The following is a 26,281-nucleotide window of genomic DNA, read 5'->3' on the forward strand; positions in this document are numbered from 1 at the left end:
GTTTCCCCATATATAACAAGGAATCCGGAGTAGTTAAACCTGACGTAGCCTTCCAGCTCAAATTCCTATGGTTTTATGATTCTTTATGGGCAGCGTACGGGTCCAGGCTGAGGGAGAGGCGGGTCCTGATGAGGCCCCAGGGAGCAGCTGTACATTTACCCATCATGTCATGAAGTGCAGGGTCAGTCAAGGCTTCAGAGAGTGAAGGGTCTTCAGGAAGTGTGTCCTCAGTCACTTTGGTCCCTACCCTGTCACCCCACCACCACCGAGGTTGCCGCCCCTGCCCACAGTAAGCTGGGTGCGGGCCAAAAAGAGGGGCCCCCAGCCTGAAAGGCTCAGGAAGAAGCTCTGAGAATCCATTAGTCCATCCCCATGGCTCAGCGATGGACTTTATGTCCATCACCCTTGCTGGTCCACAGGCCAAGGCCGCTCAGGCTCTGGAAGGTAGGGAGGCAGACGAGGACCCAGCCCACGGCAAAGACTGCAACGGCAGCCTGGACACATCAACGGGGGAGAAGGGGCCCCCGAGACCCAGCTGCAGCGCAGACAGCGGCGTCTCCGATGCTATGGAAGGTGAGTGTCTGGCATCCCCATACCCACCCTTCCCTGCCTGTCCTGCCCATCAGGCCACTTGGGCTCCCGGGGTGGGCGCCGGGAGGGCCTGGCTGGGCCCAGCTTCAGGACAGTAACTTAATATTGGCATCGAAGAAATGGCCGTGATAAATATAGTCCTGGCTTACCCTGGCCCAATTCTGGCTGCAAGGCCAGGCTGTGGCGGGAACTGGGGGCTTCCGGGAGGCCTTGGGGGCTGCCAAGGCAATGGGGAAGGACAGGATAAGAATACTAACCAGGAAGGCCCAATGTTCCGGAAACTGGAGATCCTGTTCCTCAAATATCTTCTGGGTAAAAGTTAAACATCAAAGGTCTCTCTGCCCAGATAGAGTCACAGACTCCCCCAAATCCCTGCACTGCCCCCCAGGCCTCAGTGGGAGACTAGGATAAGGTAACGAGGAGAGGGTGGATAGACGTACAGACGGATGGATGGATGGATGGATGGGTGGCTGGGCTGAAAGATTAATGAATGGGAAGAGACATGGGTGTGTGGATGGATGAGAGGGAGGGAGGGAGGCAGTAAGGAAAGACAGAGGGAGGAGGAGGAAAGGGGGAAGCAAGGGAGGGAAGATGCAAGGAAATCTGACATAGAAGGGATCGGGTCCTCTCCCCAGGTGTCTCGCCTTGTGCCAGGAAGGACTTGGAGGACTTTGCAAACCTCTAGAGGGCCCCATCCCAGCTGACCTGGTGTGACGGGCATCCAGGTGTCTGTGTGCCCTGCCAGAGAACGCCCCAGGGAATGCTGGACAGGGCTGGCCGAGGAGGTCACTCAACGTTGTCCTTACTGGGACTGTGGTGGGAAGTCTGGGGCCTCAGACACAGTTTAGGGCACCTGCAGTAGCACCCGGGTTGGGGCTAGGGGTGTTGCTGCCAGAGCAGAATCTGCAGCCTTTGCGAGGTCCAGTTTACTAATTCTTGGATGGGGGTGCGGCTCAACCGCCCCCAAACTCTGGGGTGTCCCAATCATGCACTCAAACCCAGGTGTCTATGGGGCTGCCCCCGGCTCCAGTCCCCTTTCCTCATCCATTTCCGGTGGTAATTAAATGAGAGCACGCCCAGGCTGAGAACCCCCATGGGCAGCAGAGGCCTGGAAGACCAGGAGGGGAAGCAGCGTCACCCATGGGCCTTACGGAGCCCCAGGGGTTTAGAGCTGGAGTGGCAAGAACAGGGGATGTTTCCAGAAAGCTACCCTGGTGGGAAAGGAAGGACTGGCTGGGGACAGTCTGGAGGGGCCGGCATACTGGCAGTGGGAGGGAGAGCCCTCGGGGGGAACCACGGTTTGCTCCTGAGTGGCGCTGGCCAGCAGCAGGTGGAACTGGGACCCAGCCCCGTGCAGTGGCCTCCCGCCTCTCCCTGGGGGCCCTCGGGCCCCTCCCCAGCCGAGATCGCAGCCCTGGGCCATAGGCAGAGGATGGGAGTCACCCCATCGCGTTAGGGGGTGGGGAGCTCCAGGAAGGCGAAGCTGAAGTAGAACACTGGGAGAGGAGCTTGGGGTAAGGCTGCTGAGGGTGTGGCTTTTTGAGGGTCAGCTAAGGGACAGCGGGTTGTGGGGTGGGGCCATGTGGGCGGTGTCTAGAGGGATGGGTCTTGAGGGTGACCCACTGAGAGGCAGGGCTTGGAGTAGGCCTCCCTGAGGGGGCGGGGCTTGAGGTGTGATGCTCGAGGGGGCGGGGCTTGGAAGGTGGGACCAAAGATCTAGGTGGAGGAAGGAGCACGTGAGGGGGGATCCTCATCAGGTATCTGTTTCCACCCTACTCCCAGGGCTGGCAGAGGCCCACCAGAAGTGCCCACCGTGGTGGTACAAGTGTTCCCAGAAAGTGCTCATATGGAACTGCTGCACCCCGTGGATGAAGTTCAAGAATATCATCCACTTGATCGTCATGGACCCCTTCGTGGACCTGGGCATCACCATCTGCATCGTGCTCAACACCCTCTTCATGGCCATGGAGCATTACCCCATGACGGAGCAATTTGACAGAGTGCTCAACGTGGGCAACCTGGTAGGGAGCGGGCGAGGGAGAGGCTGTCCTTCCTGTGCAGGACAGGAGAGGGGCCACAGGGCCCGACAGGCTGTGTGGAAATATGGGGCACAATTAGGGGGCATAAGGGGACAGGCTGGGGTTATTTTCCCAGCATATGGGTATATGGGGGCATGAGTTGATGTACCAGGGATGTACATGGGGTGATCCATGGGATGTGGAATTTGGGTTTCAGGGTACTTGGGGGCAGACAGAATGGGGATGAGGCGCTTGACCTCTTATTATCAGGATTTCAGGGGCTTTGGGGTCCAGGCCATGCCCTGGAGGCAGAGATGGGGGAGTGAGAGCACAGAGGTATGGGGGGGCTGGATGGCAAGTCTCTCCACTTTCAGGGGTTGTTGTGGGGCTAAGAGGGACCAAGGGACCTGGACGTGGGGGCGTAGAGCCATGGGCACCCAGGCTCAAGAGGCCCCAGCTCACCCTGGAGGCCCCAGGGCATAGTCCCCCAGCCCTGAGCCCCCCTGCCCGCTGCCATTTCTCCGGCATGGCCAGGCCAGCTCCCCTCTCCAGCCCTTTCTGCTCTGCTATTGTTGACACACACTGATCCGCCTGCTTATCCCTGCCCATTAGGAGCATTATCACCTCGTTGCCAGCCCCTGTGGAGCCTGACAAAGGGAAAAAGCCGCCTCCTCCTCCTCCAGCCCAGCCCCACCCTTCCCAATTGCCTTTGCAATCTTTCCAGGATGGCGAATGGGCAAGATGCTCCCCCTCCGCTGAGGGCGCGGGGAGCCCAGGAAGAGTCAGATTTGGGGCCTGGGGCAGGACGAGGACTGGGTGGGCAGCACAGGAATCAGGCCCTGGACTCCCCAGCCCGCGAGGCAGGCACGTCCACCCCACGGAGATGCCCGAGGCGGCCGTGGCCAGGCCGGGCTGGAGGAGCAAGGGTGTGCTCTGGACCCGCGGTGCAGCTGCTGGGGTGTGTGATGGGCCCGGCCCGCCGCCTGCCCACCCCCTGACCACACTCTGCTGCTGTCTGGGCACCTGCTACGGCCAGGGACAGCTCCTGGGCGGGGCTCAGCATGTGCCCGGGCAGGCTGTGGACCCGGGGCAGCTGGTGCCTGGCAGGAGGGGGGCCGTGCCCAGGGAGCTTTTAGAGGTTCTGCAGCCCTCAGATGAGTCCAGGGCTCTGGGGGCTCAGCTCTGGCTTCTCACTGATCCTCCGCTTCATCCTCTTTTGGGCCCTGCCTTAGACTTCCGAAACCACCAAGGTTTTCTGGGTCCTGGGACCCCAGCCAACCACGGTAGAGAGGCTGTAGGGTGTAGGGACAGGAGACTGAACTAAGCACCCCAAGACCTGGTTTGAGACAGGCTTCTATGTGGGCAGTGTGACCGACAGCTTGCTGCTGACCTCTCCGAGCCTCAGTTTCTCAACTCTGGGATGAGCGTGATCATCCCTCCCAACTTCACAGAGGTCGGGATACCGATAAGGTCATAATGTGAACCACAGCATGCTCTATGAGTGTTGAATATTATTATGATTGGGCTGAGGCCCCAGGAAGTCACGTGACACAGGCCAACAGTCCCAAGGCCAGGAATGGACGGGCCCCGGTCTCTGAGTGGTTCCCACTCTGCCCTGTGGCATGGTCGTTCCGCTCCTCACTCACTCACATACACACACCTGTGGGCCGTGGGTACCACTGCCTGCGCCCCCAGGGCTCTGTCACCCTCCCCTCGAGCCCTGGAGGCGGGAGTGGGGTGGGAGGCCCCCGAGGTCCTGTGCCTCTGAGGCTCTGTGACGGGGGCTGCACCCCACCCTGCAGGTCTTCACGGGCATCTTCACAGCAGAGATGGTGCTGAAGCTCATCGCCATGGACCCCTATGAGTACTTCCAGCAGGGCTGGAACATCTTCGACAGTATCATCGTCACCCTCAGCCTGGTGGAACTGGGCCTGGCCAACGTGCAGGGGCTGTCGGTGCTCCGCTCCTTCCGTCTGGTGCGTGAGGCCCTGGCACCCGGGCTGGGGAAGGGTGTGGTGAGGATGCCCGGAGGAAGGGAGGAGAAACTGCCAAGAAGCCAGAGGGCTGGAAGTAAGGCCCCCTCTGCCCTTTGGTCACCACTCTGCCTCTTAGAACCTTTCTTACTGGAAAAAAGGAGAAAGGTGCCCTCCCCCTTATCACACAGAGCTGCTGGAGGACCAAAATGACAGCCCAGGAGCTGACATTTGGGCTTGACTCCTAAGTGACCTTGGGTGGCAGTGGGGTGGGGACTTCAACCCATATTGCAGAGCTGAAAGCTGAGGCTCAGGAAACTCATCAGTAGTGGAATTGGGACTCCGAATTAGCATCCTTTCCACTACCCCATAGGGACCTCTCATGCATCCACAAAAGTATAGAGAAGGTAAGATACACCTCTGTGTACCTTTCACCCAGCTCCAACAGCTGTCAACATTCTATAGTTCTTGTTTTATCTGTCCCCCCAATTTTTCTGTGGGGAGTATCTTAAAGCAAATCCTGAGATTTCATTTCACTTGCAAATACTTTAGCCTGTATATTTAAGAGATAAGGACTCTTTCTTTTGATCACTCGAAGAGGATTAGTGGGTAGGATGTGAGCATTCCCATTTAATAGAGAGGTAAACTGAGGCCTTGCATCCCTCAGTGGGTGAGAGTTGAGCTGTTCAAAAGAGTTCTTTCTGGGAATTCCCTGGTGGTCCAGTGGTTAGGACTCTACACTCTCGCTGCCGAGGGCCTGGGTTCAATCCCTGGTCAGGGAACTACTCTTTCTCCTATAAGGATGGGGCTCTCTTGGGGCTGGGCCAGGGGTCCCCGGGCCTCACCAGCCCCTGCCCTCGCCCTGCCCGGCAGCTGCGGGTCTTCAAGCTGGCCAAGTCGTGGCCAACGTTGAACATGCTCATCAAGATCATCGGCAACTCGGTGGGGGCACTGGGCAACCTGACGCTGGTGCTGGCCATCATCGTGTTCATCTTCGCCGTGGTGGGCATGCAGCTGTTCGGCAAGAGCTACAAGGAGTGCGTGTGCAAGATCGCCGCAGACTGCAACCTGCCCCGCTGGCACATGCACGACTTCTTCCACTCCTTCCTCATCATCTTCCGCATCCTGTGCGGGGAGTGGATCGAGACCATGTGGGACTGCATGGAGGTGGCCGGCCAGGCCATGTGCCTCACCGTCTTCCTCATGGTCATGGTCATCGGCAACCTGGTGGTGAGTGAGGTCGGCTGGGTGGCTCCCCCACCCTCGCCCAGGACACCCAAGTGTCCACCATGTGTCCATGCCTTTATTTCCTTTAAATCAGGCTGTCGTTGAAGGGCCCTTTTCCCATGAGGTTACACTGTGTGAAACCGCCGATGCTTGTTTTCTACCTAACCCCAACCCCAAATGGCAGTTTTGTATGGTTTAACTCAGTGGCTCTCAAATTTTAACCTGCTTAAGAATCACTTGGGAGTTTCTCAGAACCTAGATTCCTGGCCCCATGCCCCAGAGTCAGATGCAGCGGCTCTGGGCCGTGGCCCAGGAACCGGCATTTCTAATGAGCTCTGGGTGATGTCACTGCCGCTGGTACAGGGACCACACTGCGGGTAGTACTGTTGAGACCTAGTGTTTTGGGTAAAGTAACATGATAACTGGAGTCAGACTGACCCATGTTACATTCCCGGCTCCTCCGCTGTCTATGTGACCTTGAATGAATCACTGCTCTCTGGTTGGCTGAGTTCTCTAACTTCACGTGGAAGAAAAATGGTAGGCCCCTCAGGGGGTGGCCGGGAGGATTGACTGTGACTGAAGAAGGCACAGTGTGGGGTTGGTAGCAGGAACTCCTGGCCCTTTTGTCCTCCTACCCTCTCACCCTCTGTTCCCAGGAATTAGGCCATGGGCGTTGGCAGGATCTGGAGATGGCATGGGCTGCATCCATCCTGCCACTTTCTGTATGCGGGGCTGGTGCAGGGAGGGAGGTGCAGGGGCCCATGAGAAACGGGGTTGTGAGGCCATGGTCCAGCTAACCAGAATTTCTGTGGCTGGGGCCGGGGGAGGCATCTCTCCGCACCCTGCCGACTCTGCTTCTCCCCTTCTCGGGGTGGGGTCACTCCTGCCAGGAGAGCTGTGCCCAGCTGCCCCCTGTGGTGGCTGACGCTGCCCCGGGCAACAGGGAGTGGGAAGACACACGTCCCCATGTTCTGCAAAGGCCTGTGGAATCCTTGAGCTGCTGGGTCAGCGCTTCTCAGCTATGGCTGAGCTCCGGCTGGGGGCAGGGGCAGACTGGCGGCGGGGGGGTGTCACCTTAATTGAGGAGGGGACCGTGGGAGGGGGTCCCAAGCCCCCAGGGACAGCCAGACAGCAGAACCCAGCCTGGTTGCTCCTGGGAGGGGGGGGTCTTAGGGAGTGGGGAGAGTGAGGGAAGATGGAGAGTGAGGGCAGATGTCCCAGCAGAACTTTGGGGCAGGATTCGGGATGGGTGTGTGGGAGCAGGCTCTGAGTAGAAGTTTGTGAGGGCAAGTTTAAGGGCCTGGAGGTGACTAAAAGGATCTGCAGGGGTTTTCTGTGTGTGTGTGTGTAAACTCAAAAACATTTCAGGCCCCTACTTTGCCACTTGATGACTGGGAAACCTTGAGCAAGTTATTTCTCTCTGGCCTCAGTTTTTCTCATCTGGAAAATGGGGATGATGGGGGTGGTGACCTACTCCACTGGGTGGTCGTAAGGATTACATGACACACGTCCAAGTGCTTAACAAAGCACTTGGCCCAAGAGGCCAGGGGGGTCCAAATGTTACAGGCATTGGGGGAGCAGTGGCGGATTCAGTACCCATCACCAACCAGCATCACACTCCTGGTGTTGGGCTCTGCCACGTGCCGGTTCCTGTGCCAGGGGCTTTACGTGTATTATCCCTAATGCTCTTGACGACCCTGTGCGGCAGGTAACGTTGGCTCCGTGCTTCCAGGAGGCACAGCCCAGAACCACACAGCCAGTGTGAAACGGAGCCTGGACTAGGACCTGGGTCTGTGTAACTCCAATAGCAACAGCGTCAATACCAGCAGCAATGGTACCAATGATGAGGTTAGCATCAGCAGTACCAGCGATGACAGCTGACCTCTATTCATGTTTATTCAGCATTCTGAGCACTTTCCTGGTATTGATCTCTTAATGCTCACCACCCCCTATGAGGGCCGTGCTGTTTTATCAAGCAAAGTCTCAGGGAGGTTGATTAGGAACCTGTGCAGGATTTGAACCCAAGCAGTCTTGCCCCAGAGTCTGGAACCACTGCACTGCACTGCCTCTGTGTGTGTGCCACCCGCACCCTCCCATCACACACACATGCACACGCGTGCACACACACACAGATGCACACACCTACCCACCCTGATGCCCTTCTCCGGCCCAGCTCTGTGGCTCTCCCACTTTGCTCAAAGGAAGCAGAGTGACCAAGGGGGGGCGGCACTGCCAGCTCCTTGGGCACTGTCCCCGCCCACCACCCTCCCAGGCCTCATGGAAGCAAGTGTCTGCCAGAGGGCACCGGGGCACCCCGCCAGGGTGTGTGGGGACCCAGGTCCCCTGCGTCCATGGCACTCAGGCACATCCTCGGGGTTACTGTGAAGAAGAGGAAATGACCAGGGCATAGGGAACCCACCCCTCAGAGCCCCCCAGGGGAACTTGCTGTCAGTCCCCCTTCCCTCCAACCCACCCCCCATGCCTTGCCTGAGGTAGCTATTTCTGTCCCAGGCAAGAGCCGTGTGCAAACCCTGCTGACCCAGAGAGCAGCTAATTCCCATCTCAGATGTGTTTCTGGCAACTGGACACCTCCCGCCAGAGAGGGAAAGAAAAACCAGTAAATTTTGGTGGGGGGCAAAGGCAGAAAAGTAGCTAGAAGACATGGCAGTGGGGACGAATACCCCCAGCACATTCTCCCAGAGAGAGAAGATATACAATATACTATATATATATTTTAAGACCACATTTTTTTTCTTTTAATTTTAATCTTTTTTTAATTTTTATTTTTGGCTGCGTTGGGTCTTGGTTGCTGTGTGCAGGCTTTCTCTGGTTGCGGCAAGCGGGAGCTACTCTTCATTGCGGTGCGTGGGCTTCTCATTGCAGTGGCTTCTCTTGTGGAGCACGGGCTCTAGGCGCGTGGGCTTCGGTAGTTGTGGCTTGCAGGCTCTGGAGCGCAGGCTCAGTAGTTGTGGCTCGCGGGTTCTAGAGCGCAGGCTCAGTAGTTGTGGCGCATGGGCTTAGTTGCTCCACGGCATGTGGGATCTTCCCAGACCAGGGCTCGAAACCGTGTCCCCTGCATTGGCAGGCGGATTCTTAACCACTGCGCCACCAGGGAAGTCCCTATATACATATATTTTAAAGATATTATGTCAACATGATAGTTAAGACAATAACAAAAAGACCTTGGAGGACACTGGTGAAGGCCAGACAGTGAGATGCATGGAGAAGATGGCCAAGGGTGGGAGATTCACATTCCGGTCCTCCCTTGGTATCTCAGGGGATCGGTTCCAGGACACCCTGCAGATTCCAAAATCTGAGGATACTCAGGTCCTGTAGAAAATGGCGTAGTACAGTTGGCCCTACTTCCTCATATCCACTCATACAGCCCCACCCTGAGACCCCCAGAGTAATACCTGCCTCTGGTTGACAGGAGCCAGAACCCCCACCCCAGCCAGGCTGTACCTTCCTGCTCACTGCCCTGGGGTGGGAATAAGCTGGTGGAAGTCAGGGCCACTGCACTGTGTAGCCTCCGGGGTAGCCATTCACATTGTAGTCTAAGTAAATGATGCCCTCTGAAGTTGTACAATGATTGGAAACCTGGGTTCTAGTTCTGACTGTGCTGTTTGTCCTCAGGCAAGTCACTCCACCTCTCTGGGACTCAGTTTCCTCAGTCATAAAATGCTGAGCTGGCCTCAGAGTTAATCACACTCCTCCCTGTACCTTGTAGAGTCTTCTATTCTCACACACACAACAGCCAACAAGTTTTGAGTGCCTACTGTGTGCTCTACTTGTACTGACCTTTTAATCCTCACAACAACGTGAGGAGGTAGGTATTGGAATCATCGCCATTGTACAGATGAGGAAACTGAGGCACGGAGCAGTGATAGGACTTGCCTCAGGACACTCGCCTAGTAAACTGGGGTTCAAAGCCAAGCAGCGTGGTTTCAAAACCTGTGCACCCCAGTCTGCTTTGTGCATACCCACTGCATTGTATTTTTCTGATCAAATGTCTGTCTCCAGGCTGAGGGCAAACTGAGGCCACTTGCTTCTACACACAGTGGGAGGGGCTCAGTAAATGTCTGTCCACTGGAAAATAAAGTTGATGGGGGTAGACCAGTAGCCTCTTAAGTCCCTTTCAGTGGGGCTAAGAGAAGAGAACCTGGTGGAGCAGGGAACCCCAAAGGAAGAAAAGGGAGTGAACAGTGGTAGGTGAGATGCCCCTTCTACAGCAACAGGGGACATGCATCTGGGTATCGGGAGCACAGGGTCTATTAAAAGTCCCATTTACCAGACAAGAGAAGAAGGCTCAAAAGATTCAGGCTCCCAATAAGTCCTGGAAGCTTGGAGATATGAGTCCTGTTTTTTGTTCCACATCCCCTGGCAGTGGAGGTGGAGGACAGAGTCATAGAAAGAGTCCCTGTCACCCAGTGGGCCTCCCCTAACCCTGCCTCTGCCTTGGTCAGCAGAGTCCTATCATGTGCGTAAGACTCAGTTTCCCTATCTGTAAAGTGGGCGTGACAGTAGCACTCCTCACCTTCACAAGCAGTTGTGAGGGTTCCGTTAGGTGACGTCCTCTTAACAGCCCACCATGAGGTGGGTCTGATCTGGAGACCTGAGGCTCCTCGTGCTGGCTGAAGGTGGCACCCTCAGGGGCCTAGAGGCTGAGCTCAGGCTCCCCCCCGCCCCCTGTTTCCCAGGTCCTGAACCTCTTCTTGGCCCTGCTGCTCAGCTCCTTCAGCGCCGACAGCCTGGCGGCCTCGGACGAGGATGGCGAGATGAACAACCTGCAGATCGCCGTCGCGCGCATCAAGTGGGGCGTCGGCTTCGCCAAAGCCTTCCTCGTGGGGCTGCTGCATGGCAAGATCCTGAGCCCCAAGGTTATCATGCTCAGCCTCGGGGAGATTGGGGAGGCTGGCGAGGCCGGCGAGGCCGGCGAGGCTGGGGAAAGTGTCTCCGAAGACGAGAAGAAGGAGCTACCGCCCGAGGAGGATGAAAACAAGGACCTCAAGAAGGACAATCATATCCTGAACCACATGGGCCTGGCTGACGGCCCTCCCCGCAGCATTGAGCTGGACCACCTCAACTTCATCAACAACCCCTACCTGACCATCCACGTGCCCATCGCCTCCGAGGAGTCTGACCTGGAGATGCCCACAGAGGAGGAAACAGACACCTTCTCGGAGCCTGAGGATGGCAAGGTGAGCCTGTCGCAGAGCCTGGATCAAGGGGTCGGGAGTCAGACAGACATGACTCTACATTTTTGTGTGACCTTGAACATGGCACAAATCCTCTCCAAGCCTCAGTTTCTCCATCTATAAAATGGGGTAATGGTACCCACCCTGTGGTATTACTGTGAGCATTAGATGAGATGCTGTGTGCAAAGCACAGTCAGCTCTCTGTGAACGGTGACTGTTACTACTATTAATACAATTATTTTGGCATGCCCTGCCTGTCCTAATACTCTAGGCCTCTCCCTTCACCCCTGCCCCACAACTCCACCTGGGTGCCCTCTCCCCAGCAGGTGGCGCTCTGAGACAGCATGTTCTCACCTGAGGCACCCTAGCTCCAGGGCTGGAATCCAAGAAGCCTCTCTTAACCCCCCTCTGGGTTTGAAGCTCCTGCCAAGTCCTTGCCATTATTATCTGTTTCTGTTTAGACCCCACCTGGAGGGCTGGTCCCAACCTCCGAGTGTGGGCCAAAGTGCCAGGTCTGGGCTGGGGACTCTGAGGAGAGGGGTCAGGGGCCCAGTAGGGTTGGGTTCAAGGGGAACAGAGAGCTGGGAGCTGGAGCCGCTACCCGCCCTCTCCTCCATGCAGGGGGCCTGCTGCTGGGTTGAGGTTCCCCTCCCCTGCGAGGGTGGGGGAGGCCCTGGTGGTCACCCCCAGAAGCTCAGGCTGAGCCCCCGTGCCCACCCTCCAGCTCCGGCAGGGGAAGGAGTAGCACATAAGCTAGGGCGGGGCCCCCTGTCCGTCCCCACCCTATCGGCGAGGGCCCCGCTGGCACCAGAACCTGAATAAACTTTGCCCTGAAAGCTCTTGACTCCTTGTTCCCCCCAAATACGTGGCACACTGACTTACCAGGGAGCCGAGCGCCTGCCAAGCTATAAATACCCAGGGAAATGTGGCACTAACTTCGGTATGAGGAGTGCGGGTGGAGGAGGGCTGGACAGCAGCCGGGGCCAAGGCTCTGGGGACTCTCACGGGGAAACAAGTACGGCTCCCGGGGGGCTGTGGGAGTTGGGGTGCATGGGCAGGGCAAGTGGCTCAATGGGTGCCGTGCCCAACCTAACGCCCAGTGCCTCGGTTTCCCTTTCTGTCGACTGGGCACAAGGCCCTCCCTGGTTTTCTGGCCACTGTTCTGACAGCCGCCCCCTGCCCCTCCAGGCTACCCTCTCCATCTTCCTCTTCAGGGGCCTCACCCCCAGCCGTGAAGGGGGCCCCATGAGGAGTGCAGGCTGGGGGCAGGAGGCCGGCCTAGATGCAGCACCGGGAGGAGGTGGGAGAGGCCTGGCCAGGCTGGAGCACCAGCCGCCCCACCCGACCCACTCCCGTTAGGTTCCCTTGGCCCCAGGCTGGAGCTTTGGCTGCAGAAAAGTTTCCATCCTTTCTGGATTCCTCAGCCAAACGGACCCTGAGGATAGGAAGGCTCGGACTTTGCTCCATCCTGACCCCCTTCCTTCCCCAGGCCTCATCCCTGTCCCACTCCAAGGGCAGGACCAAGGCCTGTGGCTCTTCTGCATCGGCCCCAGTGCTGGCTGCATAATCCAGGGCTGAATGAATGAATGAATGAGTCTGCTCCACCCTCTCTTTCCCTTCTCCCTTCTGGCCTCCCATCTTGACCTCCCCCGCCCCACCTTGTGGGAGGGCCCGGGGTCACGTGACCCTGTGGCCTCTGCAGAAGCCGCTGCAGCCCCTCGACGGGAACTCCTCCGTCTGCAGCACTGCCGACTACAAGCCCCCCGAGGAGGACCCCGACGACCAGGCCGAGGAGAGCCCTGAGGGGGAGCAGCCTGAGGAGTGCTTCACCGAGGGTGAGGCCCAGCCCGCGTGTGTGACCCCACCTCGCCTGGGTGCTTCCCCGAGCCCGGCAGACCCCGTAAGGGGCCCGAGGCCGGCAACAGCCCCAGCCCCAGCCCGTTGCCCCCTCGGGGACATCTCGGGGACACACGCATCACCAAAAGCAGGCAGGGCCTTCTTCCTCTGATGCTCTCCTGCCCTGCCCTGCGGCACCCGGAGAATAGAATGCCGGGAAGGGGTGTCAGAGCTGCGGATGCCCCCAGCCCCCGAGCCTCTGATCCCTGCAGCGTGGGCGGCGGGCGACAGAAGCATCAGCCCGAGGGCTGCCGTGCAGAATCCCCGCAGAGCCCTGAGTGTGGCCGGCACTGCACGAGGCAGGCGCTCAGCAGCGGCCGCTCTAAGACTGTCCTCCTCCTCGGCTTCGTCTGCCAGAGAGAGGCCTGCCTTGCCCTTCAGGAACATTTTTGCCCGGAGGGCCTGGGCTGTGGCAGAGTGAAGGCTGCCTGGGCGAGGTGGGGGAGGATGGCGACAGCCGACGGCTCTAGAACCTGTGCCGGCTGCCTGCACCCCTGTGCTCTGGAAGGCCTCTGCATGCGGTTGTGTGTGTGGGGGGGGGGCGGATCCCGGGAAGGTGGCGGGACTGTGCCTCCTAAGGTGGCCCCCAGGCCCGTGACCGGTGCCCCCGCCGCCCTCCCTCCCCAGCCTGTGTGCAGCGCTTTCCCTGCCTCTACGTGGACGTCTCCTGGGGCCGAGGGAAGACGTGGTGGACCCTCCGCAGGGCCTGCTTCAAGATCGTTGAGCACAACTGGTTTGAGACCTTCATTGTCTTCATGATCCTACTCAGCAGTGGAGCCTTGGTAGGCGCTGCCCTGGGGACCGGGCACTGGGCAGAGGCAGGGGCCAGGCCTGGGCAGCCCCGAGCCCAGAGAATCCTAAAGAACTTACCAGTGCTTCCAGGATGTGTTGTAGACTGTGTTAATTTTCTTAAAGAGACAGATGGGCTCTGAATCCGTGTGCATCCTTAGCTGACAGGTCCCAACCGGGGATCAGGTGGGGAAGGCCTTGGGAACTGGGGGTTGGGAGGGCAGGATGTGTCAAGGTGAACCCCCCGACAGACCAGTGAGGGTTACTGTTATGAGGCCTGGGAAAGGGGAGCTGAGGAGCTTCTCCCCACCGGGAACCCACTGGCTCACCCGCGTGCTGGGCACGGGGAGTCTGCCCCCGCCTGGCCCCAGGTGCCAGACCCCTGGGAACCAGCAGCTTCAGGCAGGTAGGGGCGTGGCTGCCGCCCCGGCCTCCTCCGGGCCCTGACCACCCCGCCCTGCTGGTGCCCCCAGGCCTTCGAGGACATCCACATCGAGCAGCGGCGAGTCATCCGGACCATCCTGGAATACGCCGACAGGGTCTTCACCTACATCTTCATCATGGAGATGCTGCTCAAGTGGGTGGCCTATGGCTTCAAGGTGTACTTTACCAGCGCCTGGTGCTGGCTCGACTTCCTCATCGTGGATGTGAGTCTGCCCCACCCCCGGCCCCGCCGCCAGATCCCAGGCGGTCCTTGCGGCTGAGGCCCTGCACTCCCTGACCACCCTCCCCTCCCATTACAGGTCTCCATCATCAGCCTGGTGGCCAACTGGCTGGGCTACTCGGAGCTGGGACCCATCAAATCCCTGCGGACGCTCAGGGCTCTGCGTCCCCTGAGGGCACTGTCTAGATTCCAGGGCATGAGGGTGGGTGCCGAGGGGGACCCTGAGTAGGGCTAAGGACTCGGGGAGCAGCCACAGCTTGGAAAGGGGCTGGGGGTGTCTGTACTCCGGCCACCACCAGGGGTCCAGGTTTGGAGGTCCCCAGGCATCCTCCCACACCAGCCCAAGTGCCCATTCCCGCCGTCAGCCCCCTCCTTCGCTCATCTCTTCCGCCACTGGGGGCAGCAGAGGCTGAAGCAGCTCCCAGGAGGGGCCTGAGGGCACCGAGGCAGGAGGAGAGGAAGGAAGGCAGGTCTGTGGGTTTATAGGTGTCCCTCCCCAGCCTCAGACTGGGGCCCCCCAGGACTCCAAGCCTGCCCACCCTTCCCTCAGGCCCTTGAGGGCGGAAGTGACAGGTAAATACAGGGTTCGGGCAAGACCAATGGGACTTCCCCAGGCAAGGGGGCGGGGGTAGGGGGGGTGTCTGTTAGGACCCACGCTGGAGGGACGAACTGCCATGAAGCAGCAGGTTGCAGGTCAGCAGTGCACTCAGCCTGGGGGCTCCCTCCTGGTCATGCAAGAAGCCAGCCAGCACTGGGCCCTCCCACCCCTGGAGCCGGGACCCCTCCCCACCAGGGGGAAGTGACCTGGCAGCTGGTTGGTGCCCCAGCCAGGAGTAGAGCTCCCCTGGGCATCACTGGGCTTGTGCCACCCACTTTGTCTGGAGGTCATGGAACGGCTTCTCCTTGAAAACAGATAATTCTCAGATTCAGTTCAGCCTGAAATAATGAGGTTGGCCTGGGTGGCCACCGCTGGCAGGGCACAGAGTCCAGTCCCAAGGGTCCTGCTGCTTCAAAGACTCGGCTTCTTTTCTGGGTCTGTGTCTCTAATCCTGCGAGCAGATGAGCAGGGGAACAGGTCACGGGGACTGAGTTTCCTATGGGGGCCAAGGAAAGAGTGTTTGTCTCCTGCCCGGTGACCCGTGGCCGGGCTGCTTCCAGAGAAGCCCAGCCTGCACTCTGGGCTGATGGCTCCAGCCAAGCGGAGAGCCCTCTTCAGCCACCAGGCCGGCAACCCACTACCCCTACTCCTTGCTTACCATCCCCCCACCCCCAAGTAAAGCTCAGCAGACTTCTCCCCCAGGCCTGGCTCAGATGGGCCCTCCTCCAGGAAGCCTTCCCTGAGCAACAAGGCCCAACCCTGCCTGGCCCCCTGGTTACTGTGGGTGGGAACCCTGTCCCAGAGGAGACTGGGTGTCCCCACCTGCCTGGGAGAGGATCTGGAAGTGACCCCCTCCCTGGCCCCCAGGTGGTGGTGAATGCCCTCCTGGGAGCCATCCCCTCCATCATGAATGTGCTGCTCGTCTGCCTCATCTTCTGGCTCATCTTCAGCATCATGGGCGTCAACCTGTTTGCCGGCAAGTTCTACTACTGCGTGAACACCACCACCTCCGAGAGGTTCGACATCTCCGAGGTCAACAACAAGTCCGAGTGCGAGAGCCTGATGCACACGGGCCAGGTCCGCTGGCTCAACGTCAAGGTCAACTACGACAACGTGGGTCTGGGCTACCTCTCCCTCCTGCAGGTGGTGAGTGTGACCCGCTGCCCCTGCCCAAGGCTGGGATGGAGGTGCCCCCGCATTCTCATTGTACCTGAGCGCCCTGCCGCTCCTTGTTAGGGGGCCGCCCACCCTGCTTCCAGGGCTGTGGGACCCAGAGGTAGTGTCTATACCTCTCCGGTCTCTATTTGATGCCTCCCCAGGGGAGCTCAGGGCAGGCAGCCACTGGGGAGGACCAGGCGGGGGCAGGGAGGGAAACTCAAGGATGATGGAAGCGGGGGGCGGCCCCCTCCCCTCACATCCAACCACACTCTCTCAGGCCACCTTCAAGGGCTGGATGAACATCATGTATGCAGCCGTGGACTCCCGGGAGGTGAGTGGGGGTCCCCGAGATGTGGCTGGTGAGTGAGCCAGGGGAGAGGACTCAGATCCATCCCCACCCCATGCTGCCTCCTCAGGAGCCCCCGAGACCCCACAGCCTGGGGGTGGATGGGCCCACAGTGAGATGGAGAGCAGGGAGCAGGCAGCATGTACCCCCAGCCCACCCCATCCCATCCTGTGGCCCCTGCAGAAGGAGGAACAGCCCCAGTACGAGGTGAACATCTACATGTACCTCTATTTCGTCATCTTCATCATCTTCGGCTCCTTCTTCACCCTCAACCTCTTCATTGGCGTCATCATCGACAACTTCAACCAGCAGAAGAAGAAGATAAGTATCCAGCCTGACCTTCCCCGGGCCCTCCCCTCCCCAGTCTCCCTCCTCCCTCCCTTCGTCCACTCCTTCCTTCATCCATTCACAAACACTGCCTCTGCACCTGCTGTGCTCTCGCTGGCTGGCGGCATGATTCAGCAAGGCTGGGTTCACATCCCACCAGACGACCTTGGACAAGTGAGATGTGGCCACCTCGAACCTTGGTTTCCTTATGTACAGAATGAGGTTCGTGCCACCTGCCATGCCGGCTCATTCTGAGGACCCAACGAGACATTGATGGAAGGTGGCCCAAAGCGGGCAGTGAGGCTGCGCTGGCCCCTTGCCTCTGTCGGTCACCCAGTCCCCTCCCCTCCCTTCTCTGGACCCCTGAGTCCCCCTTCCCCTGCCTCCCTCGACCTCCATCTCTGGCCGCTCCAGGCAGGTCCCACCGGCCCCCCTGCTGGCGTGTGGGTGGCTTTAAGGGTGGTGCCTGAGAAGGTGAGAAGGGGGACACTCCCCACCGCAACCTTATGGGCCCCATCCCACTATACTTTGGAAGGAAAGACCTCTTCATGACGGAGGAACAGAAGAAATACTATAACGCCATGAAGAAGCTTGGCTCCAAGAAGCCTCAGAAGCCAATTCCCCGGCCCCAGGTACCAGCCGTCCGGGCCCCTCCCCCTGCAGCCTGTATGAGGCTCCTGCCTAAGGGGGCCACGGGGGCAGGGGGCAAAATGCAGCCTGCGCTCTGCCCACCAGGCTGTGTCCGTGGCGTGAGGCTGGGTCCACCTGCCGAGAGGGGCGCCTCTCTGTAACCGTACAGACACTTTACACACAAGCAGCAGCTGCCTGATAAACTCCGGTCATTGGTTTACCCTTCGCCTGGCCCTGCATGGCTCTCCAGGGTCCAGTCAGCTCTTCAGCTGGTGGCCTCTGGGGCAAGGGCCCCTGGAGCGGGGAGGAAGAGGATGTCCAGACAGCCCCCCAGTGAGCAATGGCTTCAGGAGAAGGATGAGGGGTTGCTGGGGGACCTTGACGGGAGGAAGGGTCCCAGAGTGAGGAAGGATGCCCACGGACCCCACAGATTGGCCTGTTCTCATGGGTCTCGCCGCCCCTGCCCTGGCCGACTCCACCACAAGACCTGACACCTCCTCTCTCTCTCTCTCTCCCTCCCTCCCTGTCATGCTGTCGTGTCTTCTGCCGTGTCACCTGCATCTTCTGCCGGTCTGCATCCTGCCCTGACCACTGCCCCCCACACCCCTCCGCGTGCATCCCCGCACTCCCATCCCTGCTACAGAACAAGATCCAGGGCATGGTGTACGACTTGGTGACGAAGCAGGCGTTCGACATCACGATCATGATGCTCATCTGCCTCAACATGGTCACCATGATGGTGGAGACGGATGACCAGAGCCAGCTCAAGGTGGACATCCTCTACAACGTCAACATGATCTTCATCATCATCTTCACGGGCGAGTGCATGCTCAAGATGCTGGCCCTGCGCCAGTACTACTTCACCATCGGCTGGAACATCTTCGACTTCGTGGTTGTCATCCTCTCCATTGTGGGTGAGCAGGGCCAGGCTGGGCTGAGTCATTCAGGAAGGCCCGGTGCTCCCATCCTCGTGTCCACACACACACCTGCTCATGCACCTGCCGTGCTCACACTCACACACATACACACATGCGTGTGCACCTGGTGTCTACACTTAATGCGCGAAAGCACGTACGGCGGGCTCCCAGGCAACCTGTCACCTTCACACGCGTGACTACGCCTGAGAAACATTTACTTGTCCAGTGGATGCACACTCAGGTGCCCATGTGCTTCGGGAAAAACATAAGAAGATGGTTCCAGTATCCTTACACACAGGAGAGCTGTGTGTAATTGTGATAGTAACTAGCTATCATTTATCAGTCATATACTATTTGCCTGACACTGTGCTCTGCACTTCACAGGCATTAGCTCACTGATTGTTCCTAACAAACGTCCTGAGGCTGGTACTGTTGTCACCTCCATTTTACAGACGAGGAAACTGAGTCACAAACCAATTAGGTGACACGCCTGAAGTCGCACACCCAGAGCTGTCCTCCCCCGCCCTCTCATCCATGGCATCTGCAAACAGCCTTAGCGATAGGCCTACCACCATTCGCTTTGACACATCCCACCTCCATGCAGCTGTGTCAGGGCAAAGACGGGGCCCAGGCCCCAAGACCCCTGGGAGAGCCTAATGGGTCAGGCCATTCGGGCTGTGCTCTGAGCGGTGAGCTTCTCCTGCTCCTTCCTGGGGAAGAGCCCAGCGGGCTGGGCCCCCTTGAGCCGCGCGTGCCCCCTGCTCCCCGACCCAGCCGCCCACCCTGAGGGCAGCAGTCCTCACCGCTTCCTCCCTGCAGGCCTCGCACTCTCTGACCTGATCCAGAAATACTTCGTGTCACCCACGCTGTTCCGTGTCATCCGCCTGGCGCGGATCGGGCGCGTCCTACGGCTGATCCGAGGGGCCAAGGGCATCAGGACGCTGCTGTTTGCTCTCATGATGTCACTGCCCGCCCTCTTCAACATCGGCCTCCTCCTCTTCTTGGTCATGTTCATTTACTCCATCTTCGGCATGTCCAACTTCGCTTACGTCAAGAAGGAGTCGGGCATCGACGACATGTTTAACTTTGAGACCTTCGGCAACAGCATCATCTGCCTCTTTGAGATCACCACGTCGGCCGGCTGGGACGGGCTCCTCAACCCCATCCTCAACAGCGGGCCCCCCGACTGTGACCCCACGCTGGAGAACCCGGGCACCAGCATCAGGGGTGACTGCGGCAACCCCTCCATCGGCATCTGCTTCTTCTGCAGCTACATCATCATCTCCTTCCTCATCGTGGTCAACATGTACATCGCCATCATCCTGGAGAACTTCAACGTGGCCACGGAGGAGAGCAGTGAGCCTCTCGGGGAGGATGACTTCGAGATGTTCTACGAGTCGTGGGAGAAGTTTGACCCCGACGCCACGCAGTTCATCGACTACAGCCGCCTCTCCGACTTCGTGGACACCCTGCAGGAGCCGCTGAGGATCGCCAAGCCCAACAAGATCAAGCTCATCACAATGGACCTGCCCATGGTGCCAGGGGACAAGATCCACTGCCTGGACATCCTCTTTGCCCTGACCAAAGAGGTCCTGGGAGACTCTGGGGAGATGGACTCCCTCAAGGAGACCATGGAGGAGAAGTTCATGGCTGCCAACCCATCCAAGGTCTCCTACGAGCCCATCACAACCACCCTCAAGAGGAAGCACGAGGAAGTGTGCGCCATCAAGATCCAGAGGGCCTACCGCCGGCACCTGCTGCAGCGCTCCGTGAAGCAGGCTTCCTACATGTACCGCCACAGTCAGGACAGCAGCGGGGACGCAGCCCCTGAGAAGGAGGGGCTGATTGCTGACACCATGAGCAAGATGTATGACCCTGAGAACGGGAACAGTGGTGTGCAGAGCAAGGGGGAGGGGAGGGGCTCGACCTGGGACCCCAGACCTGCCATGGGGCTCCTGTCCGTCAGACCCGCAGACACAGCCCTCCCTCCCGCCCCACCCCCAGGGCAGACGGTGCGCCCAGGGGTCAAAGAGTCTCTTGTCTAGCAGGCGGCAGCGAGGTGGCACAGCCCCAAAGCTCCCCCGTGGTGCCTGCCACTGAGGGAGCTAGGGCTTTGCGTCTGGGACTGATCCAGCTCCCTGTCGGGGACAGGATTTGGCCGTGCTGGGTTGTCACCCAGGCCGTGGAAAACGGGAATTGTACCTGAAGTCTCCACTCTGAGCCCGAGGCTGCTGCCTCCATGATTTTACCTTCAAGTTGCTCTCACCTCCTCGGGGGCCCTGCTGCCCTCCTCATGGCCCCGGGGGAGGTGGGAACATCAGAAGCTCTGCTCCCCACTTGGGGAGGAGCCGGCCTGTGATGGAAGGATTGGCTGCCCTCCTGCCACCAGAGTCTTAAGGGCCACTGACCTCTCCCCAGGAAGTAGCTCAGGCCCCCCCAGCTCCCTCCAGGACAAGGAAGTCTTAACTTCAGTGAGAGCAGACACCTGACCCCAGGGCCTGCCAGCCCTCCCCTGACTCTGGGTGCAGCATCACCCTGCCAGCTTAGGAATTCTCTGGAAAAGGGAAGCATCACTGGTCCAGAAATGGCTCCACAAACCTGATGGGCCACTGGATCCTGACTTATTGGGCTGGTGTGACCCCTGACACCCTTTCCGGATTTGTCCATTGCCCAGGCCCCTGGCTCCCTGGCTGGCCCCTGGGAGAAGAGCAGAAGGGAGGATTCCACTTGGGAATCGTCTTTTTCTAGAAAGCACGGATGGGTAGCACAGGTTGGACCCCACCAGCATATCGCTGCACTGGGGGCTTTCTTGGCCGGAGCACCCTGATCTCGGGTGGTGTCGGGGACCCTGGTGCTCAGGAAGAAGATTCCCCTCCCTCCCTCCTTCCCTCCCTCCTGCATCAGCACCACTGGGGCTCCTGGCAGCCTCACCAACCCCAGAGGTCTCCTCCTCATCCTCCACCACACCCATCTCTTCCTCCCTCCTCGTCCTTTTCCCCTCCTCAAAGTGATCCTAAGAATGTTCTAGCTGAGCCCATGTTCGAGATTTCCACACTGGGGCAGGCACTGCTCACCTGGCTCAGACCCAACCTTCCAACTTCCTGCCGCCTGGTCTGCTGGCACCGCTGACTTGGGCATGGCGGTGCCGGTCCTCCGCCGGCTCCCGAGAACAGACAGAGGCTGAGCTCGGAGGAGAGGGTGAGACGCCGGCTTAGGGGTCACTGGATTTACTCATCTGTGTGTGTGTGCCTGTGTGCCAGCGTTATCCCTATGTGTATAGCTCTGTTTGTGTGTGTGTGTGTGTGTGAACCACCGTGTCCGTCAGAGCCTGCATATGCATGTGTGTATGGGTATATTTGTGTACATGTGTGTCAGTGTGCCCCGCAGTGTCTGGCTGGTGTGTGTGTGTGTGTGTGTGTGTATGTGTGTCTTCTCTGTAGGCCTGTCTGTGTGAGTGTCCCTGTGCTGTGTGTATGTGAGTGTGAACACAGGTGGTAAGGTTTGCACATCGAGTCCCTCGTTGCCCTTAGTTCCTCTTCTTTTTCTTCTTGTTTCTCGTGAACAGTTTGATTAAAACTCAGGAAGCAGCAAAACCTCCAAAACAACCTGTGTGTGTGTGCGTGTGTTTGCGTGTGTGCTCACCCCGAGGCCGGAGCCTTCCTTTCTGTCTGCCGCGCTCGCCGGCCTCCTCACCACCCTGCCTGGGCAGCCCTCTCTCTCACCCCCGTGAGATCCCTCTTCTGCCTTCCTCCACTTCTCTTCCTCACACCCGCTGCCCAGCCCTGCTTCCCGGCCCCGGCTGGGTCCTCTCTGGAATGAGGCCCCCGCTCCTTCCATCTCTTCCTGCAGCAGTTCTGGCTCTTTCTTCAGAAGTTCACCCTGTAGGGGTCAGCCTCCTCTCTGACCAGCACTCCCCCCACAGCCTTTCCCTCCTCGTTGGGGCTCTGACTAGTGAGGCCCCAAGAGCCTCAGCCCCTGCTGGACTGGACTCTCCACCGGACCGTGTGCAGATTGCAGAGCCAGCGTGGCTGAGCGGGGTCCAGGCCTCCCCCTGCCCGCAGCCTCCTCCCCTGCAGACCCACACCCATTGCACCTTGTCCGGGTGGGAACAGGCCCAAGCCAGGCCAGTAGACAGGCTCCTTTGTACAGTTCTTATAATAAACCTCCCCAGTGCCTCTGACATGTGGGCTTTCTCCTTCTGTGCTTCTGCGTGCGGACATCGACGGGAGCTGAGGGCAGCAAGAAGGGCTGGTGGGGATTGAGCCAAGTGGGGAAGACTTGGGGAGCTGCCAGGAATTGGGGAAGGCAGGATAAGGAGGGCCCCAGCTCGCTCCTCTGGCTCCGTCTGGCCGTCTCTTGCCCCCTCCAGAAGGAGACTGGGACTCCAGCCTCACAGCTGGAGTCCAAGAGGCCAGATGAGGTCAAGAGTCGTGCCCCGCTCCCTTCACGCCCCTAACAGGCAGCACCACACTGCGTCTCCCTGCCCACGACAGCACCCAGGAAATGGGTGTTGGGACCCGTGTCCCCAGCCCCTCCTCTCCAGAAGCCCCCATAACTTCTCTGCCCCTCAGAGGCCCTAAGGTGCCTATGGGTACACGGTGTGGCTCTCCCTCTCCCCAGAGGTACAGTTCCCCCAGGATACTGCCTCTGACCCCTGACCCCAGGAACCCCAGGGTCCCATGGATCTATGACAAAGAGTAATGTTATGTAGTGAGCTCAGGCCACAATCCCAGTGGGTGAAATATAATTTTAGATTTAATTTTGTTTTCTGACAGCCAAGACTGTATTCCTCCAAACTAGTGAGTATTAGTCCCTTTCAGGATTTCTGTATCCCCTTTTCCTGGGTCCCGAGGTTACATGGCACCCTTGGGGGCTGGGGAGGGGAACCCCCAGGCCACCCCGACATCCCTCAGCCATGTCCTTGAGCCCCTTCCCACAGTGTGGTTTTTGCCTGCAGGAGAGGGGTCTGACATCCCCGCAGGGCTCCCTGAGCCCCCCACCGGGGTGCTGACCTCCCTCCCAGAGGTGGAGGAGGGGCTCCTTCTCACATGAAAGTTCTCCAAACCTTGCCCGGGTCCCTGTCTGGCCCCAAGGACTGGAGAGCTTGGGGGTGCCCTGACCCACCCTTCCCCTGAGCCTTGAGTGGTCAAAGAAAAAAGGCAAAATCCTGGGTGAAGAACATAGATAACCGAAGTTCCTATTTCAGAAGCAAGACCCTCCCCCAGTTATCAGTCCTACGCACCACCTGCCTGAGGGTGAACCTGAGTCCCTTCAAGGCTCACAACCGCCCTACGAAGAAGATATTATTACAATTATTTCTGTTTTACCCAAATGAGGAAACTCGGTCTCTGAGAGGTTAAGAACGGGTGTTGCTTAACAGGGGTGCAGTTGACATGTGAGACAAGGAAATTCTGCTTTGTGAGAGGCCGCCCCTCCCACTGCAGGGTCTTCACTGCCCCCGGCCCATGAATGCCAGAGGTGTCCGTTGGTCATTTGACCTTGGCACTGGCCCTGGAGCATTTCCCAATGCTCTCGGCCTGAGGCAGGACCACCCTTCGTTGAGAAGCCCCAGGTGACTTGAGGCGGCTTTCTGGTTTCCTGCAGGGTCAGGATTCACACCCGAATCCTTCTGAGCCTGCAGGTCTCCCCTGGTAACAACAAACCAAGTAGAGTCAGTAGGCGGGGGCTGGGGGGAAGGGCAGAGGTCAGAGCCCTTCTTTCCAAACTGAGGTTCTGCCCTCTCCCACCACCCTCCCAGGGTTACTGGGGGTCCCTGCCCTCTTGTTCCCCAAACCCCCAAGCTCCGTGTCCCTTCTCCCTACACCCCCATCTCTTATTTTGATGCTGCCTTCCTGGAAAGGTGGGGTGAGGGCTGCCTGATGTCGGGGTGCACAGCCCAGGGCAGCCGGGGGCAGAGGCAGGAGTGGGCTTACGAGGCCTCCTGTTCCAGGAAGGAAAAGGCGTCACAAGCCCCGGACATTGCTCAGTACTGTTGTCACTGGGGAGGGAACAGCACGGCCCCAACTGTGACAAATAACCCTGCAGACGGCGGGGCCCCCATTGCCCCCACCCCCTCCTGGCATGAATGGGAATGAAGTCCAAAGGACACATCTGCATCCCTGCCCACGGGAGACGCAGATGTATGTGTGTTTGGAGGACACCTACTGCGCCCCCAACCTCCGTGCCCCCTAGAGTCACCCTGGGCCGCAGGACCAGCCCCTGAGCAGCCCCACACCACACAGCCCGGCAGCACACCCGTGTGAGCAGCTACATGCACACACACACACGTGTGTATCCCAAGCCTTCTCCGTCTTCCTCCCAACTTTGGGGGACGCTAGCCCCAAAGCTTACCAAGGCTTCCATCACCAGGAGGTACTCTGCTAAAGGAAGAGACCCCTGGATTTTCCCCCATTCCTCTGGGGGAGTCTCCAACCTCCCCCACCAGGGGCCCATGGTCCCCAAGCTGACCTCAGGTGATGTTTATATTCCTGGGCTGTTTGTTCTGTGAACTGAACATCTGACACCTTTTCAGAGAAATGTGGTTTTTTTTTTCATTTGGAACATCTGGAAACAACAAGAACATCTGGGACTGCCAGGAACGAGCTGTTCCTTGGATGGAACCTTAACCCCTCCTGTCCCTGCTTTCCACAGCTCCAGTCCTGGCCCGTACTCCTTGGTGGTGGGGGGGGGGGACCCAACCATCCCAGGTGAGACTTATGCTCGGGACTGAGGGGGCAGCACCCAGACCTCTGCCTTCCTCACCACCAACCCTGGCCTAGGAGGCGGGTCCCTGTCTCCCTGAACCCAAACAGACCTGCCAGCAGCACAGGCTGTTTGAAAACTGGCGAGTGGTAAGGAGAATATGTAGGCAGAGGACACAGGATTTGCAACTTCCTTCCCCTCCTGGCGGTTGGAAGAAGAGAGAGAGTGAGGGCCCAAGAGAGAGTAAAGAAGCTTCCATAAAACATAAAACTCAAGAGTGGGCTCAGCTGTGGGGCTGAGGGATGCAAGCCTGCCATGTGCAGCTGTGCAGGTTGTGCACTGCACAAGGGCACCTCCCCCACCCCGAGCCCCCAAGGGATGAGGGTTGTGTCTGATCCAGGGGCAGGGGCACAAAGTTGAGCTTAGACAAGCTCCTAGACTTATGGTTCCATCCACCACTCTGCTGACTGGCGAGATAAAGCCAGAGATCCTTTTTGTTTCAGAACCTGAAGACTCCCCCATACTAGCCTCCGGTCCTCTGCCCAAGACCCCTGGAGCTGTGGATAACACTTCAGTGCCCTGAGAGTCCCCTGATTGCTGAGTGGTGGGTTTTCTCTAAGCTGTCAACACCTAAGTCCACCTTCTTTGGCAGCTCCCAGCAAACTCTCCCACCAAGTGAGGGAGGGGCCCTCTCGCCAGGTCCTGGACCAAATCTCCCAAGCGGCTGCCACTCTTGGCCTGTTCTTGCTCAAGAACCGCTGTGGTTCCTTTCCTCCCCAGGGTCAAATCTCCATCAACCCCCAACATGGTCACCTGCACTCCAGCCAAGAGGCCGTGCTCTGGGCCCATAGCTGCCCACCAGCACCCCTGCCCCATCCTTCCTGGGTGCCCCTCTTCCCACAGGGTGTACGCTGGTCCAGGGTGGAGAGGTCGCGCTCGCATTCATCCACAGGACCCATGTGTATTCAGCCAAGTGTGCGGTGGGAGGCTAGGGGGCCCCAGGGCACAGGGATGGGGTGGGGACTCAGAGGCTGCCGCCACCCGGGGCATCCACCGCGGACCCCGCTGTAGTGCCCGAGCTGGGGTGACGCTTGAGCCTTAGCAGCACAGCTGACAAAAGAGCCTGCCCTCCCCCAGGGTCCCCGGAGAGCCGGTGCCTCCCCTGGGTCCCAATTTGCATGGCAGGAAGGGGCCTGGTGGGGAAGAGGCGGGGAGGAGACAGGCTGCAGCCTGGGCAGTTACACGTTTTC

At 59.1% G+C, this 26,281-nt stretch overlaps 1 protein-coding gene across 3 annotated transcripts in view; it reads left to right on the forward strand.

Annotated features, from left to right (window-relative positions):
• Positions 1-22,509, forward strand: part of SCN4A (sodium voltage-gated channel alpha subunit 4) — a 46,256-nt gene extending 23,747 nt beyond the window's left edge. For all 3 annotated transcript variants that reach the window (XM_059909087.1, XM_059909088.1, XM_059909089.1), the window contains exons 11-25: positions 420-573; positions 2,374-2,612; positions 4,412-4,585; positions 5,456-5,812; positions 10,507-11,007; positions 12,707-12,839; positions 13,528-13,682; positions 14,163-14,336; positions 14,433-14,555; positions 15,819-16,097; positions 16,387-16,440; positions 16,639-16,776; positions 17,310-17,414; positions 18,056-18,326; positions 19,149-22,509. In XM_059909087.1, the coding sequence (XP_059765070.1) occupies positions 420-573; positions 2,374-2,612; positions 4,412-4,585; positions 5,456-5,812; positions 10,507-11,007; positions 12,707-12,839; positions 13,528-13,682; positions 14,163-14,336; positions 14,433-14,555; positions 15,819-16,097; positions 16,387-16,440; positions 16,639-16,776; positions 17,310-17,414; positions 18,056-18,326; positions 19,149-20,374 (4,083 nt within the window). In that variant the 3' untranslated portion in view covers positions 20,375-22,509. The remainder of the gene's footprint in view (positions 1-419; positions 574-2,373; positions 2,613-4,411; positions 4,586-5,455; positions 5,813-10,506; positions 11,008-12,706; positions 12,840-13,527; positions 13,683-14,162; positions 14,337-14,432; positions 14,556-15,818; positions 16,098-16,386; positions 16,441-16,638; positions 16,777-17,309; positions 17,415-18,055; positions 18,327-19,148) is intronic.
• Positions 22,510-26,281: the final 3,772 nt, after the last annotated feature.

The sequence above is a fragment of the Balaenoptera ricei genome, chromosome 20 (genome assembly GCF_028023285.1).
Source record: "Balaenoptera ricei isolate mBalRic1 chromosome 20, mBalRic1.hap2, whole genome shotgun sequence".
Classification (NCBI taxonomy): Eukaryota; Metazoa; Chordata; class Mammalia; order Artiodactyla; family Balaenopteridae; genus Balaenoptera; species Balaenoptera ricei.